Source organism: Neopsephotus bourkii, unplaced genomic scaffold, assembly GCF_033783945.1.
Source record: "Neopsephotus bourkii isolate Nb327-2 ecotype Australia unplaced genomic scaffold, CSIRO-AGI_Nbou_v1 NB_616, whole genome shotgun sequence".
In the NCBI taxonomy this organism is placed as follows: Eukaryota; Metazoa; Chordata; class Aves; order Psittaciformes; family Psittacidae; genus Neopsephotus; species Neopsephotus bourkii.
The window spans coordinates 1,764,083-1,782,130 of NW_026901116.1; the positions used below are offsets into that span (position 1 = coordinate 1,764,083).

Genomic DNA, 18,048 nt, shown 5'->3' on the forward strand with positions numbered 1-18,048 from the left:
CATATACTATATATATACTGTTTCCAGGTCTACTATGCTATGCTAAGTTGCTATGCTGTGCTGCTATGCTATGCCATCCCATCCCATCCCATCCCGTTCCATCCAATACTAATACTATGCTACTATATAGTATATAGTACATACATAGCATAGCACAGTAGACCTAGAAGTAGTTCCAGGAAGGTGCAAGCTAGGCGGGGATGAGATATGGGGTGCTTGCAGCCACTTTCACCAATCTGTCTCCCCACTGCCTATCTCCCCTAGTCCAGAGCACACTACAGGAGCACCCCTGACTGTAGGACAGCCACAGGCACTTGTAGATACCTTAAAAATCCATTTTTCTTCTTTTTTTATTAGAAAACTTAACGATGTGTATAAAAGCACACCTTTCTGCTGCAAGGCTGGATGTGCTAGTGATTGTGATAGGGGTCTCAGCATCACGGTTGTCACTCCAGATCCACCATGTAGCATTTGGCCAGGGTAGTTTCCTTCTCTGTTTCCATTCAAACTGCATGCTTGCACACATACACAGACCCATCCCAATGTGCACACCCACAGGAATACCCTTTAAGTGTTTTTCCCTCAGCTCTATCATTTTCACCCCTCTATTTCTCCAAAGGTTTACCCATACAGCTCTCAGGAGCAGAGCCCATCTGTCAGTAGGGGATGTAAGACTATAACAGAAGCCTTACTGCACTATGGTGGTCCCAGCCCAGCATCTTGTGTGCAGCTGTGGCCAGGAGCAGACACCTGAGGAAGAGCACAAGAGCAAGTGTAGGACACATGTCCCACTATTGTCCTAGTCTCTAATTAGAGGTGGGGTTTGGGACTTCCTGAGCCGAGCTTCCAGCAGCCATCCACTATCAGCACATCATCTTTAAATATCTTTTCACAAAGGGAGGTGATAACAGCAGCATCCTCTTGGAAGGCTGGACTGGTGCTAATACTCTCAGCCCCAGGAATGTGGATGAAGAACAACTAAGCTATACATCTGAAGCTCATCCTGAAACATGCAAAGCCCCTGAGCCACACCAGCTTTCCCCAGCTACCCAGGCAGTCCAAAATGGATGGGTACTGCCCTCTCCCTAAGAAGACATCAGTCCCAGAGGGAACGAAGAGGTTTAAAGGGATTTCCAGGAGGGTGGGAACCATTTCCTGCAAGCAGCACAGCTGTTCATTATCTGGTTCCTTGCTCTCTGAATATATAATATATACCAACCTCTAGAGACGCAGCAGGAGCGCGGGGTTGGCGTGTGACCTGGTCAAAGCTAGCGATGCAGAAAGCACAAGGGAAGCCAGGCACAAATCATGGCACTTGAAAGGAAGAGAGTCAAATACCCCCGGGCTAACCCAGCCTGCACTGCTTAATCCTCCTGCAGCTCCTTCCCAGCTGTAACCAACCCCTTGCATGTCCCAGCTTGGAGAGATGGGGTCTAATAACATGAATGATATAAACCTGCAACCAGTACCTCCCTCCCCTAAGTAATGCAGCGCAAACTGGGGCAGGAAGGGTTTGCCTAGCCATGGCTTAGGGGAAAAGGGTTGGTGTGGGGTAAACATGGGAACAAAGAAGAGTTAAAAGGGAGGAAAGTAGGGGGGAAAGAAGCAGGCAGGAAAGTACAAGTTGGAGCGCTGACACTGACCAGGAGCACTGGCAAAATGTCTGGAAAAGAGAGGCTTTCTGAGGGATCAGTGTGATCAAATATCCTGAGATTCCCCATGAAGACCAAACGTTTGACATACTCGGTTCATAGTTCAGACCCTGCAGGTTGTCATCTAAAGGGCCCTATCTTCAAGTGCTGGCAATGCTATGTTTGCTCGGGTTTTCTAAGCAGCTCGAAATCCATGTGAGATGCCTTCTTCACTGGGCACAGAAAGCTTGTTTAGATGGATCTGAACCCTCAGCATGTTCTGTGTCCTACCTGAAAGCCGCATGTGAATGGCTTAGATATCCTACAATGTCAGGTTCAAACCATTCCCCTTGGCCTGTCCCTACAGGCCCTTGTCCCAAGCCCCTCTCCAGCTTTCCTGCAGCCCCTTTAGGCACTGGAGCTGCTCTAAGGTCTCCCCTTCAGGAGCCTTCTCTTCTCCAGGCTGCCCCAGCCCAGCTCTCTCAGCCTGGCTCCAGAGCAGAGCTGCTCCAGCCCTTGGAGCATCTTTGCAGCCCATTACTTGCAGCCCCACGGGGACCCTGCAAAACATTAACTACATTAACTACAATGTCTCATCTCAAAGGGATAAAACCTACTTCTGGGTTTGTTGGACTGAAGCAGGGCAGGAGAGTATAAAATGATATTCATTCAACCCAGTTTAGTAACACCTACAGCAGCAAAGGACTTTGCAAACGTGTTCCCTCCTGCAAACGCCACCAGTGTGCCACTATGTGCCCTTTTGCCCCGAATAGATGTGCTGATATGTCCCTTTTGCTCTCTTGCTCCATCAGGTCGCGCTACGCAGAGTTCCAGTTTAATTGCCAGCCATCACCGCAGACTGCGAGCGGCTGCCGGAGGGAGAGCTACGCTGCCTGTCTGCTGGCCTATACAGGGATCATAGGTAGGAGCTGTGTCCTACAGCTGGCTCCCTCTCTAGGTGGGAAATATCATAGAATCATGGCATGGTTTGGGTTGGAAGGGAGCTTAAAGCTCCTCCAGCTCCAACCCCTGCGACGAGAAGGGACCCCTTCCACTGGAGCAGCTTGCTCCAAGCCCCTGTGTCCAACCTGGCCTTGAGCACTGCCAGGGATGGGGCAGCCACAGCTTCTCTGGGCACCCTCAGCACCCTCACAGGGAAGAGCTTCTTCCCAATGTCTTACCTAAATCTCCCCTTTCAGCTTAAAGCCGTGAAAATGGGGCAATTTAGGATAGCTGCAGCATACAGAGAAAACCATGCTGCAAAATCCCAGCTTCTCTCTCAGGTGGAAACAGATGGGCCATCGCAGGGTGTCTGCTCTGCGAGGGGTTCCCTGATGCCATCACTAGTGATGCCACTGGAAATCACCATCCACTGCCATCTTGCTGTCTTCAGAGGCTGTCAGATTGGGTTTGCAGATACTGCAGAGACCCAGCTGGTAGCAGTTAGCACATACAGATTCCCAAAAGAAGCGCCAATGACCATTGGACTTGGTCCATCCTGACGGATGGGACAGATTGTCAGCTATTCAGGTCAAGATTTCATTCTGGTTTAATCCTTCTTTTGTTTTCCCTGACCATTCTGGAGATTGATTTTGGCTCTTCTATTGACAACATGGAAATCTTTATGCACATTCACATATGGGTTTTGAATGTTATGAAGGAACCTGAGATCCCAAGTGGTGCCCATTCCTTGGCCGATAGCGCTTTTTAATTGACTGAAGGCTCTGTTGGTGGTGGGGTGAACAGAAGGGTTGTGACTGACCCTTTTTCTCCTCTCGGGGACCTGAACAAAGCAGCAAGGAGGGAAATCATTGTCCCTTCTTGACGGACCAGCCTTGCCATAACACTTCTCCATCCTTCCTGGCAGGCAGCCCCATCACACCCAACTACATTGACAACTCCACTTCCAGCATAGCTCCCTGGTGCACGTGCAATGCCAGCGGCAACCGGCAGGAAGAGTGTGAGAGCTTCCTGCATCTCTTCACCGACAACATCTGTCTCCGTGAGTATCAGCCCTGCTACCCTGCTGCTCCTGCAGCATCCCCTGCAAGATGGTCAAGCTGCTTGTGATGAGAATATGGATGATAGAACCCCAGCCTGGTTTGGGTTGGAAGGGACCTTAAAGCTCCTCCAATTCCAAACCCTGCCAAGGGCAGGGACCCCTTCCACTGGAGCAGCTTGCTCCAAGCCCCTGTGTCCAACCTGGCCTTGAACACTGCCAGGGATGGGGCAGCCACAGCTTCTCTGGGCACCCTGTGCCAGTGCCTCAGCACCCTCACAGGGAAGAACTTCTGCCTTATATCTAACCTGAACTTCCCATTTCAGTTTGAACCCATCACTCCTTGTCCTATCACTACAGTCCCTAATGAATAGTCCATCCCCAGCATCCCTATAGGCTCCCTTCAGATGCTGGAATGCTGCTATGAGGTCTCCATGCAGCCTGTTCTTCTCCAGGCTGAACATCCCCAACCTTCTCAGCCTGTCTTCATATGGGAGATGCTCCAGCCCCTGATCATCCTCATGTCCTCCTCTCGACTCACTCCAATACTTCCATGTATTTTGTTGGGAAGGATGAAAATGCCTGGGTCCTCAAGTTGATAGGTGTTCAGCTCCCTGTTCTTTCAAAAAAGCAGCTCTTAAGACAAGGCATGCATTTGGGTGATACAGCCAGAGGAGGCTGGAGAAGGGATATGTGTGCTTCTCCTTGGAAACATTGCCCTGACAAGACTTTTCTCCTTCTTTTCCTCACACAAAGAAAATGCCATTCTGGCCTTTGGCAATGGGACCTACCTGAACGCAGCCATGGCCCCATCCATCCCCCCCACCACACAGATGTACAAACAGGAGCAAAATGCCAACAGAGCCGTGGCCACCCTCAGAGAGAACATCTTCGACCACCTCCAGCCCACCAAGGTAGGAGAGGGCATGGCCCTAAGACCTGCTTGGCTGTGTCTGTACCTCCTCCATGCCCTCCAGCCATCCTCAGCTCCATCTTCCACCTGTATCATATCAGTTATATACAGACATTCACCTCCTGAAGTCTTTGATTCACCCTCTTCTTCATACCCTCACATATTCTTCCCCAACGTCAAGCACAGGGCAACATGTTCATATCCCTGACTCTGCTCTCCTGCCTGTTGGTCACCTTCTCTTTTCTTTTATAGATGCTACAGAGAGATATACTGAGTTTTTCTTATAAGTACTGGGACATCCAGGGGCTTTTCAGGAGTGTGGAAGGGAGCCAGGACCACTCCACTCGTTTGGCTCCTCACCTTCCTGCAGGGCTTCAGACAAGCATCTCAGCTGCCTGGGACACAGGTTCCTCCCTTGTTAGATGAGGATCCTGGAGGTCATAATGCAGAGGTTTAACTGCCTGAGGCTTGCAGATGAAATATTCTGGCCATCAGCAAATTGTTAGTATCAAAATGATATGAAATTTACATCATTTCAAACCAAATGACAGATGAATTTACTGACGGTGGCAGCAGTAGGCATTAAATATCTCATTTCTAAATAAAATCACACCGACCTTGGTTTGTCACCACCTGAGTGATTTTCAGATTGCATTATTTCACTGTTGAATAATTAACAGTGACCCTGACTGGCTGAACATTCAGGTAACAGCAGCTGTCAGGCAACTAGACCCCAAGGGCTGAGCGTGGGCTTTACACTGGGCTTAGCGGATCCCTTCAGAGAGCTTCCACACACGGGGCTTTTGAATCCCCTTCCCTGTTTCTTTTGCTGGGAAATCACTCGATTCATGTCCCACCAGTCTGTTTTCATGGAGCAGCAGGATGGGAGTGTAGAAATGTGGCATCAGCTTCCTTCCTTTGCTGCTTTTCAGGGCATTGGTGGCCATGCGCAGCCCAGGCAGACTTTCACCAGGTTATACATGCACGCTATACAAATATTTCTCTTCCCCTTTCCTTGTTTCCCTTTCTTTCTCCTTCTCTTATTTTTCTTTTTCTTTTTCTTTTTCTTTTTCTTTTTCTTTTTCTTTTTCTTTTTCTTTTTCTTTTTCTTTTTCTTTTTCTTTTTCTTTTTCTTTTTCTTTTTCTTTTCCTTTTTCTTTCTCTTTTTCTTTTTCTTTTTCTCTTTCTTTCTTTCTTTCTTTCTTTCTTCCTTTCTTCCTTTCTTTCTTCCTTTCTTCCTTTCTTTCTTCCTTTCTTTCTTCCTTTCTTTCTTCCTTTCTTTCTTTCTTCCTTTCTTTTTCTTTCTCTTTCTCTTTCTCTCTCTCTCTTTCCTTCCTTCCTTCCTTCTTTCTTTCTTTCTCTTCATCTTCCTCTTCTCTTTTTCTTTCTCTTCATCTTTCTCTTTCTCTTCCTCTTTTCTTTCTCATTCTCTTTCACTTCCTCTTCTTTCTCTTCCTCTTCCACTTTTTCTTTCTCTTCCTCTTTCTCCTCCTCTTTCTCTTTCTCTGTCTCTTTTGCTTTCTTTCTCTTTCTCTTCTCTCTCTTTCTCTTTCTCTTTTCCCTTTCCTCCTTCTCTTCCTTCTCCTTCTCCTTCTCTTCCTCTTTCAGGTGGCCGGAGAGGAGAGGCTCCTGCGGGGCTCCACTCGTCTATCATCAGGGACCTCCAGCGCAGCAGCTCCCTCCCTCTGGGCAGCCTCTCCACTGCCGATGTGGCTTCTCCTGGCTCTTGCCGAGCTGAGCCTCTTTGCGATGTGAAGCAGGGTGGGCACAACCCAGGCACAGACTCACTTTGTGTTGGTTTCTTTACAAAACAACCAGAAACTCGTTTGGGGAGAGGGGGTGGGAGGAGGGAGGGGATGGGAAGGAGACGTGAGCGTGTGGGCATCCCTTCCTCCTCCTCATCTGTCTGCCGCTTGATTTGGTTTTATACAATCAGCATCGTCGACAACCAGCTCATGCTTGGTCCTGGCCACCTTTCCACCCCATGGCTTGGTGGTCTCTCCAGCTCTCTGTGGGTGGGGTTGGAGCCATGGACAATTAATTCCCTTGGAAAAGGAGAAGGAGAGAGTGGAGCCAAGAAACGAGATCTGCAAAGGAAATGCTTTTGCCTGCCCCAGCCAAGGGGGGAAGACTTTTGATGGATGAGCTGTCAGGAGGTTTCCTGAAGCCCTGACTCACACTGGGGGGCTCTTGACAGCACACGTCAAGCAATGTGGAGTTCAGACTGTCTCCAGGGTTGCTCAGGACACAAAGGGCATCCCAACTGGTTCAGACTGAAACCAGAGCACCAGTGAGAAGGTGGGTGGTTCTGTTGACCAGAGAGGATCCTGAAGCACCTTTGGGTTGGACCAAGAAACCACACCAAGAACTGGCTTGAAACCATGGCCAGAGTGCAACCAGCATGCACCTCCAAGCTGTCACCTACCCCTTGGGCCCTCCTTTTTAGAGAAACATGTGTCATGTATTGGTGGTGTTCAGGAAGAAACACGTGTGTTGCGTTGCGTTCGCGGCTGGCTTCCCTCATGCCCCAACCCTTGCATCGCTGCTCACTGGTCCTGTAAAGTGTCTGGGGGAGGTATTTTTCTGTCACATCCAAACAACCAGAGGCCAATGTTGTCCTACTCCAAGCTAATCTTTCTCCATGAGGGATGAATATGTGAGCCCATCGGCAGGACTCGATATGAGCCCAATGCAACCCATTCTCACGTGCTACCTGTGCATCCGCCAGTCCTGAAGAGACAGAGGTTCCTAAGTCAGGATTTCATTATTTCTTCCAGGAAGAGATAGGATGGAAAAGGTTTGCCAGATAGCACCCTGGGGATGTAAATACCCAGCCAGTTTGTGAAAAGGCCAAGTCATGAATCGTTACATGGGTAGAGAGTGGATTTCTATGGTTCCCCTCCTTTCATTGCTGGTAGAGGCAATCACTTGTATCCAGGTTATCAGGTGAAGGACATTGCCTCTAGACAAGTCCTATTTACTAAGCTGAGAGGTCATTTAAGCCAAGGTTGATGAAGTGGCCCATTCCACTGAGCTGCAACCAGAGCCCAGCTGGAGGGTGAGGACAAGCATCCCCCTGGTCTCTCAGGGCACAGGGAGGCAGATACATGATTTTGGGCTACCTGAGCACTGGGGTATTCTGTCCAGGAGGTGAGCTGAGGACCCCCAGTGCCTTCTTGCAGGGGTTAACCCCTCACTAGATCAAGCCAAGAAAGAAGATGGTAACTAAGGGTGAGGTTTCCCAGGATAAAAGCTTACCCAGGCTGACCATCATGGAAGGCACAGGAATAGCTTCAGATTTATCCAGAGTATTTGGGCCTGGGCTTTGAAGGAGCCTGTTTATTCCTTGGTTTGTGCTCCTCAAGGAACGTCATTGGTTCCTTAGCATTTGGATCCATAGAAAGGCTTAAGAGCAGCTGATGCAGCAAAGTCCAGCATTTCTTATTCCTATTTGCTGCAGAGCATCTTCCATCATTTATTGCTTCTGATTCTGCTGAGAAACTGCAGCAGCTTTCTTGGGTTTTGGTCACTTGGTTTTGAACACTTGTGGATGTGTGAAACATGTCCAGAAATCCTTCTGGCTGCATCCTATCCAAAGTTCTGCTCCTCAACGTCCTATGGGCTGTAGGACCCGGCTGTCTTAATCCAGGGCTGTGCAAAGGAACATCAGTTCCTAGATTCATGGAATTGTTTACGCAGGAAAAGACCTGAGCCCAACAGTTAACCTGCCAAGATCCAAGTCTTGTGTGCAGGGTGCCAAGTCTCACTCTGAACTGAAACTTGGATGTGAGATCTCTGCTGCCAAGAGGCTCACCCAGAGCAGAAAGGCAGGCAGGAGGTAGTGCTACAGGCAGGAGAGCCCCTCACCTCCCTTTCCGGTGCCATATCTGTGCTCTGAGTGTGAACATCTCCCTTTTATCCAGGATGTCAGTGTCCCCTGTCAGACCATGGAGCCATTTCTGCTCCAAGTGACACAACAACAAGCTGCAGCCCTGCAAAGTTGGTGTCCTCTGAGCCACAGGTGAGAAAGGGGTTAAACCCTGATGCTCAGCCCTTCAAAGGCAAGGAACTACCTCAACATCACGAGGTCATGCTGTGAATTGCCTTCTCCTGCCTCTTTCCTTCCAAGTCCTGTGCTCATGCCCTGCTCTTCTACACACCCATCTCCATCAGACTTGAATCTCTGTGTAGGATGGGCATGAAGTGTCAGCTGCTTTCCACTCACGGCTCCACTCCTGTGCCTCTCATAACTCACTGCTGGTGATGCTGAAATGACACTTGGCCATTTCCTTCTCTGACTGATTGACACCCAGCAGAGACAGTCTTCTTGTGGGTGGTCAGGATGACAACCCCACTTCACGGCTCCCTTAGGACTGTGAAAAATACATGTGGGGAATCATACTCCGAGACTAGAGAGGATGGAGGAGACCTCAGAGGTTACCTGGTCCGTTACCATGCCCCACATCAGGACCAATGGTCTGTTTACATTTTAAAGCAGATTTATCTTAAATGATTTTTAACAATTTCAATGAAACACATTACCATCATCATCATCTTCCCTGGGTTTATAACTTGCTTTAAAGACTCCTTAGGATATTAGTTCTCTCCAAGCATCACAGGCTAACGAGACCCTCAATTCCCACAGTGGTGTCTTCTCAAGCCCTCAGTTATGGAAGGATGGCAAACCAACAGCTAAAAGTGACAGCCAGCTGCCATGGATCATATCAGAGCCATTGCATGAGAAACTCAAACCCCACAGCAGTGATCTGCTGGGATCCCTGCACAAACTGCAGTGAGATAATGTTAATAGGTGCCTGTGAGAGGGGTTTCCTCCTTATGCCCTTGGTTGAGGGACCTCGAATCATCCGTAAAGATGAGGGTGCAGGTCTCAAAGTGTCCTCAGCCTTTGCCCTGTGATTTGGACACAGCATCCTTCAAGCACTGTCTTAGGCCAAGGCCTGCACACTGGGGTCTGGGGATGCTCTGAGGTGAAGTAGGGCTCAGTAGAGCCTCTCATCCAGCAAGAAGGAGCCAGGGGGTTGGGATGAGCACTCATATCACACACAGTTAAAGCCAGTAATAATCCCCAAACCTGCATGACTTTTTACCAATCATTTCACCCCTTTTGCCACCATTTAATGTCAATTCCCCCTCCAGGCCCATTCATGAATCACACTCTGTGAAAGAAGGATGGCTTTCGAGCAGTCCCGTTGGAGGAAGGAAACCCGAGTACATTCCTCCCCACCTACAGACACGTGTGTGCACGGGCCACTTCTTTTCCCTGGGGAAAAGTCAGTCATTTTCTGGGATGAAATTCCATCGCTGTTGAACTCTGTGAAGTGAACCACGGATCTTCATTTTGAAGTCTCCTGAGTCACCACCAAAGGCAGAGCAGCTGCTCGTAAAGGCAAAGGATTGGGAAAGCCAAAAGAGAGGAAAGGACACAATACTCTTAGGGATTACTCCTTATCTGGGGACTTCCATAAGCACAAAGAAGAGTCACGTGGGGCAAGTAATAAGAAAAAGAACCAAACCAAACCAGCCACCAAACTCTGTCTTTTTTGGCTGCTCAGCACCGTTCCCAATGGTTTGGCATCCTGAAAGCCCATGGAATGCTGTGTGTGTGTACAAATACCACATCATCATCAAAGCCAGAGCATGAGCAGGGAGGGAGACACCGTGGTGGGGAGCTGGTTTCGGAGCAATAACCCCATGGGTACCAGGGTGATGCTGAAGGCTCTGTGTGCGTGTGTGTATACACATGCACATAGGGAGGGTGGTTGATGTCTGCCTGTACTACTGGGGTAAAACTTGTACTTATCTCTTCTGTACATGTCAATATTCAAATATATCCATGAATAAAGCACACATGCATTTTCCTGAGCCTTTTGCTCCTGTCTGTGATACTGGGATGTCCCTGTATGCATGTCCTGGTCTCATGCTGTAAGGGTAGCTGGAAGGAATAAGGGGATATCCTGGGGGGGTAGCAGAGCTGTGGGATTCAAACACCCTGTGCTCGGCTAGAAACCCAGCTCTGACACAATGCCTCCCAGCACGAAGGGGCAGCGGGGGAAAAACCAACTGTTCTCAAATGGACAGACATCAGTGCCACGTAGGAATGGGACATGGACCCTTGTGAGCCCTGGGGGTGCTGGTGCTGCATGCAAGGGTGATGCACACCAAGATTTGAATACTCCATCCCTGGCAGTGTTCAAGGCCAGGTTGGACACAGGGGCTTGGAGCAAGCTGCTTCAGTGGAAGGGGTCCCTGCCCGTGGCAGGGGTTGGGACTGGGTGAGCTTTAAGGTCCCTTCCAACACAAACCAGTCTGGGGTTGTGTGTAGCAAGGATGTCAATAATTGCACCCACAATTAGGGGCACTTGAACCACTAATGCTGAGATACCATCATATACCCTGGGTGGGTAGCAATAACTGGGGTGGCTGGTGCTGCATCCTCCTGCAGGGTGCAGGAGGCGGGAGCTGAAGGAGGAGGGAGGTGATGGTTGGTGCCAGCTGGGGAGGCTTCTGTTCATGCCATGCACATCTGTGAGTTATTTTTGGTAACTTAGAAAAACCCCATAAAATCACAGGCAAATTGATTAGAGGCAAATTGAATGTTTTCCTGCCAATTTTGGGTGGGGGAAAAAAAAACCTAGAAAGCAAATGTATATAAAATTTATATTAAAAAAGCAGTTGAAATTCAAGTTGTTTCCTAAACACAAAGTGAGCTCAAGGTCAAAGCCAGAAACGTTGCAATTTTTGCTCCGCAAAACCATGTTTGTGTCTATACCTGCATGGAGCAGCCTGAGGGGAGCAAAGCCTGAGGGTTATGGCCAGCGTTGGGACTCTCGTCAAAGCCAGTTCTTTCCCCATGGTTCTTGGGCTGTTTCGGTGGATGTGGTTTTGCTGACACAATAGAGAATTCCCTGGGAAAGCTCCAGCTGGTTGGACCTGGAATGCGCTGTGGGAATACTGCAGGTCTGATGGGTTTTCCCTGCTTCCTGGCAGGCGGCTGCTCAACCACGGTCAGCACCTGGAAACTGCTGTGGGATGGTCCAGGGCCTGATGGAGAAGGGGTTGACAGCAGCTCATGGATTGCAGGGGAGAACCTGGCCTTGAAGGAGACCTTGGGACTCTCATGGTTGTAGAGCCTGTCCTGGCTCCTGCAGGCTTTGTGTGCTGGTTTGATGGATACAGGGCAAAGCCTGTGGCTGGTTACAGCATCCCTGCTCTGGGTCATAGCAACTGGCTTCGAGCAAGCCTGGGCATCACCCTAAAGATAGGGTGAAGAGATTTCGGACCAGGAGCACCACCAATAGCTAAAGGGTGCTTTGCCTGACCCCCCCTTCTATCACATCTCTGAGTGTGGTTTTGGAGGGCGCTGGCTGTGCCCACAAGAATACTGAGCCCCACTCCCTCCTCCAACCAGACATTGTACAGATGAGGCCCTCAGTGCCACGGGTCAGCAGTGGTGGCCTTGGCAGTGATGGCGTAGTAGTTGGGTTTGATGATCTTAAAGGTCTTTTCCAACCTGGTTGATTCTACGATTACCAGACAGGGACAAAGACTGAAGCAAGAGCAGGTGAAGTGATTTACCCTAATTCCCAGAGAAAACCCCCTACAACCTCTGTAGCCCCAAGGATGGAGAAGAGCCGGGGCTATCTGCAGACAGGACCTGATGGTGACCAACAACCCCCATCACACCACAACAGCAGACTTGGCACAAGCCAAACCCTGCAGCTGAGTTCAACTGCTGTGAGGGGACGTTCACAGCAGAAACAACAACTTCCCATCCGTTATCTCCATGCAAACGGTGCTCATGTGCTGATAGGGCTGGATGCACCTTGCTTTGGTTGTTAAAGCGTTGTCATTCCGTGCCAAGCACGGAAACAGTGGCTCTTTGCCAAAGGGAAGCGTTGCGGAATCAGCTCTGACATCAAAAATGTTCAAAGCACCTGGGGTTTTAATCTAAGGAGAAGTGGAAATGATTTCTGGTGGGAGCAGGGATCCCAGGGAACGTGACAATGGAATTCCTGCCAGGCCTGCTGCCGGAGGCACGGTGAGGCTGCAGACTGGAAAGCTGAACTGATAAAACCCTGAGGGAGCTGCCGGTGGTGGATGGGGAAATGTGGACACCAGAGTCACAGAATCATGGCATAGTTTGGGTTGGAAGGGAACTTCACAGCTCATCCTGTCCAATGCCCCTGCAATGAGCAGGAGCAACTTCAACTAAATCAGTTAGATCCATGCTCTCCTTCAAGACCCCATCCCAGTGTGATCTGTTGTCACGGTCCAAACATTCCCACTAAACCTCTGCTTTCATATTAAATTCAGGGGATAGTGTTAGGACAAGGAAGGACTAAATCCCCCCCTCTCATGGCATCACTGATCACCACTAATATGGGGTGAGACCAGAACCAGCCCCAGTCCTGCAGGCTATGGGCTTACGGAGCTGTGACCCTGGCTCCTTGCCAGCAGCAGGGATATAAAGAGGAGCAAGTTGTTATCCTCCCTGTTAGAGCCAGAGGGGCCACAGGTGCTTTTGGCAGTGTAATTTGGGCTAAATTCCCTGCAGATGTGGCTACTGCTCGGTGCACGAGGTCTGAGTGGGGACTTAGGAACACAGAAAAGGGGAAGGAAGGGTCTGATTGTACATCTTGAGGTGGTTTGAACCACTGGATGCTTGAACCATCAAGGCCAGGTTGGACAGGGCTTGGAGCAAGCTGCTCTAGTGGAAGGTGTCCCTGCCCATGGCAGGGGTTGGAACTGGGTGAGCTTTAAGGTCGCCTCCAACAGAAAGCATTCCATGATTCTATGGTCTTGCTTTTGCCTGGGGGAAGATCTTATCATCCAATAGTTATGTAAAACCCTACTTTGGGGTTCCTTGGGTAAACAGCACCCAGCCTCTGGTCCAGGCTTTCTGTAGAGTGGTTGAGTTAAATTGGTGGCTTGGTAAAAAGACTTAAAACTGACTCCCCTCTTCCCATAAATAACTGATGTTTAAGTCTTGTGGGAAGAAAAGCTGCATGGCAAATACTTTACTGGTTACTCACCCAATCACGTTCATCAGGGGTGGGATGACAGCAAAGAGCATCATCCTGGATGCACACAGAGCCTTGGAGAGCCTCCATGCAACCTTCCATTCCTTCCCTGCAAACCTCATTTCCTTTGCTGCAACACAAGGAGAAAACATCAGAGCAGAGATGGAACGTGTCCCCAAACCGCTGCATTTCATCCCGCTGTCCAAAATGAGTTTACATCGGCTGTAAAACCACTACCCCCTGCCCACCTCATTTCAAGTCTGGACACACCACGCTGTGCTTGCAGGCTGGCATGCTCCGCTCAGCTCGGCAGCAACTGGGCTTCTGCATCCAAGTTTAATGCCATGGGATGAAGCAGCACAACGGCCCTTGGAGACGGCGGTGACTGAAACCTTCATGGCTCATAAAAGCCAGGCCCAACCCTGCTTCATATCAGCGGTGCTTAATTCCAGAGCTGGAGAGAGCCATAAAAATAAATGGAGAACAACGGATTGCGTCTCACCAGGGATGCGCTGCGGGATGCCAGGGAGCGCTGCAGGCAGGGGTGGGAGAGCAGAGGGCACCTCTGGCATCGCTCTCCAGCTTTCCTGTGTGTCTCAAGCATCAGCTGGCACCAACATCATCAGGGAAGCTCTTTGCAGAGACAGGCTTCTGGGATGTCAGATTTCCCTCCTTTGGTTCAAAGGAAGGAGCAGTTTAGTGGGAAAATTAGTACCGAGCAAGCTGAGATTGTGCATTTTCATTGGGCTTATTTAAACACTGAATGCAGAAGCCCTGAGCGCTGGGGCAGTAACACAGTCACCAAACCAGATAAACACAGATTCATAGAATCATGGGTGGGAAGGGACCTTAAAGCTCCTCCAGCTCCAACGCCTGCCACAGGCAGGGACCCCTTCCACTGGAGCAGCTTGCTCCAAGCCCCTGTGTCCAACCTGGCCTTGAACACTGCCAGGGATGGGGCAGCCACAGCTTCTCTGGGCACCCTGTGCCAGCGCCTCAGCACCCTCACAGGGAAGAGCTTCTGCCTAAGAGCTCAGCTCAGTCTCCCCTCGGGCAGGTTCAAGCCATTCCCCTTGGCCTGTCCCTACAGGCCCTTGTCCCAAGCCCCTCTCCAGCTTTCCTGCAGCCCCTTTAGGCACTGGAGCTGCTCTAAGGTCTCCCCTTCAGGAGCCTTCTCTTCTCCAGGCTGCCCCAGCCCAGCTCTCTCAGCCTGGCTCCAGAGCAGAGCTGCTCCAGCCCTCGCAGCATCTCCATGGCCTCCTCTGGCCTCGCTCCAACAGCTCCACGTCCCTCTTGTGCTGTACCCTGACAGCAAGGATTCACAACCCCAGCGCTACAGAGGTCAGAGCATCCTTCGCTTTAAGAAAGAACAAGAAGACAAAAGCAGAGGAAACAAAAATTTAACCAGGTCATCTACTTTTTATTTCAGAGGAAAGATTTGCGTTATTTACTTTGATTTATGTACACGGACTTCACATTTTTCGTATTTAAAATGCACAGACCTCCCAGGAATTTCCTCCTTCCTGCTTTAAATCGGTTGTTATTTTACAATACAAAAAAATTATACCAAAACCTGCAGTCCTAAATGTGTGTCTGCATAACGCCCCCAATCCCCGGCCAGGAAATAGTTTACAATGCTTGCTCGTATTTACATGTGAATGCAAGAAACACTGAATTATACATATTAACAAACTAAGCTCAAGTTGGAACACAGATAAGAATTGTCAATAAGTACAGAACAAAGGGGATATAATCCGGAACACAATTAATTCAAGGATCTTGGTGTAAAGAACAGCTATTGTGCACAAATCCGAGTCATAGAAAACTCTGTTTTTTATTCTTTTTTTGTTGTTTTCTTAAAAAGAAAAGAAAAAAATAATGGGCTGACATCTGTTACACTCCACTATTCTTTATTTGTCTTCTTTCTTCTGCTGAGGTTTGTGGAATCAATGATAAATGGAGAGGAAATGCCTAAAGAACTATAGTACCTGGAAGACGCATGCAAATAGAGCGTGTGTAGTGTTAGAATGAAGGAATAAACTGAACAAACCTGCCCTGGTGCAGCAGCAGCAGAACCAGCCTCTGCACTGGTATCCTAGCAGGGGAAACTCATCCGATTTAAGCAGCCATCAACAGAAAAAGGGGGAATTTCAGTTAAATTGCTACTAAGATGCTCAAAACTGAGGCTCCGTCCCTTTGCTCCAGCATCCCTGAGTGCTTGCGCATCTTCCAGCGGCACCTTCCCATGTCAAACACGCACAATTCCCTCTCCCAACCTGCAGCTTAGCTCAGGAGGCTCCCAAATCCCACCCCTGTCCCTCCCCTGCCCCTGTGGCATTCCCAAATGAAGAGAAAAAGCAGGAAAAGAAGAGCCATCCGCAGGTGATGCACAGTTGGATGGATGAGGTTAAGAGTTGCTCCTGGCACGCAGGGTCTGTTCTTTGCTCACAAGCTCAGTGCTGGCAAATCCCTGTTTGCAGGGAAAGGGTTTTAGAGGTTCAGGGATGCAGCTGATGCTCCATCCCTAACTCGGGTTGCATGGAAAAGGGAATGCAGCTGCTGACATTGGGAGCAGTCAAGGATGGAGAATCAGCAGCATCTTTGCTGCACTGGGCTTTCTGGTGGGTTATGGGAGAAGCCTGAGGTTCAAGTGAAGGCATTTCATCAGAAGCTCTTTTCAGCTTATTTAGGGCCTAGCAAGCTGAGCTGCCATTTGAAAACCATACCATAAACCCAGTTTAATGATGTTTCTGAGCAATATTTACCATAGAAACTACCCCATAGGAAGCGTGTATCTGCCAACAGGGGCCATCATGCTTTTCTGGTACCGTACCATCACATTTTGGTACATTACACACTATAACTTAATGCTAACCACAGGCATTATCCCATCATGTAGAGCTTTATTTTGGCAATTCCAATACAGCGCATTTTAAACCCAGGGAAGGTGGCAATAACTCAAAAGTCGTGTCCCATAAATCTTGCATCCAACGTATTGACCCACAGTGGGGCAGAGCCACTGTCACTGATGCTACAACAGGCCAGAGGGAATTCTGGGCTAAAGAAAAGGGGAAATGGCGAACAACGATGAAATACGTGGTATTTGGAGCTTTCCACAAAAAAAGGGCTACAGTATTTCTGAGGTTTTATGGGTTTTCTTTTAAAGGCTACTTCCAATGAGTAGAACTGGAGGGTTGAGACCTTGAAGGCTGAATTTCAGGCAGTTATAAACGCTTGAGAAGAGTGATTCTGAATGGAAATCACTGGCACAATCTTAATGGTAGAGGCTCAAACTGCTGACTTAATCCTCCGAGTAATGACTCCTTTAAGTACATTTATTGCTTGTCTTCAAGTGTTGGGATTTTTTCTCCCCTTTTCAAGTGGAAGAGCTGTATTTTACTTCGCTTATACAGTTAAGTGAACTGCATTTGAATACATAAAAGTCAAGTTATGCCTCCCTGTTTTATACTGCAAGATAGCACGACTATAATTTGACGTTTCTTTAAAGCTCTGGGAAGTTATCTAATACTGATCAGATGAAGAAGTTATTAAGACAAACCTCATATATCATTTAAAATGCATCAAAAATACATTCAAAAGGTTTTCTTCTGGTTTATGTACATTTTAAATCTTCCAATGCTCTGCACGCTACTGTATACGTTATGTACAAGTGCAAAATCGGGGTGTTATTTGTCATCTATTTACAGATTCTCCCATGAAATAAGGTGGTTCTTTCCCCCAGCACCACCTCCAGAAGAACTGAACCCACAAATCCTTCACTTCTGATACTGGCCTGGTGATAAAGCACCAGCAGGTCTCTTCCCCCCATGCATTCCCACCTTTGTCTCTATTTTACCTTTCAAGTTGGGATGAAACCGTTTGCAGCAGACACATATGAGAGTTCTCTTTCCCCCTCATCAGTACGGAGAGGAGACGCTGAGCAGAGCTGCATCCTAAAGGAGCCGTTTCATTTCCTTTATACAAGTAAGTCTTGTTCCTCCATTTACATCACTTGGTTCTCCTAAACCAAAAAAGTTTGATCATTTTTTTTGCTTCTCTTCCCAGTATCTGTCACTTGGTGGCTACAGTTCTGGGCACATGCCAGCATTAAGACCCAGCTCTCCACGAGGGGGAAATCACCCACAAAACCCACCTTTAAGTCTTTTCGTAATGTAAGAATACATCACCCCTCTAGGCCCATTGATCTGAAAGCTGTTTCTGTCCAGCAAAACCCAAGCAATGACTTTAAGCACTTGTTTAAGTGCTGTTCTACCTATGGAGACTTAAGCACAAAAGCTTGGGGTGGCAGTTCTGCTCCCAAAGCAGCACTGGAGAAGCAAGAAGCCATCTCTGAACGTGAGGATGTGCATCACGACATGTAAAGGAATAACAGGTAAGGGATTTTAGTCCAGTATTATTTCTCTAGTTCAGGTTATCACTATACACATAGGGAGTTAGAAAATA

The 18,048-nt window shown here is 48.7% G+C and overlaps 1 protein-coding gene across 2 annotated transcripts in view; it reads left to right on the top strand.

The window, feature by feature from the left end:
* The window catches only part of GFRA4 (GDNF family receptor alpha 4), a 72,563-nt gene extending 62,137 nt beyond the window's left edge, over nucleotides 1–10,426 (top strand). The window contains exons 5-9 of one of the 2 annotated variants that reach the window (XR_009725217.1): nucleotides 2,444–2,553; nucleotides 3,499–3,633; nucleotides 4,387–4,544; nucleotides 6,152–7,128; nucleotides 7,190–10,426. Coding sequence is in view for 1 of the 2 variants with exons in the window: in XM_061351963.1 (XP_061207947.1) it covers nucleotides 2,444–2,553; nucleotides 3,499–3,633; nucleotides 4,387–4,544; nucleotides 6,152–6,298 (550 nt within the window). In the remaining variant the exon portion in view is untranslated. Of the gene's footprint in view, nucleotides 1–2,443; nucleotides 2,554–3,498; nucleotides 3,634–4,386; nucleotides 4,545–6,151 lie in introns of both variants that reach the window. The other variant, XM_061351963.1, reaches the window with a different exon arrangement.
* Nucleotides 10,427–18,048: the final 7,622 nt, after the last annotated feature.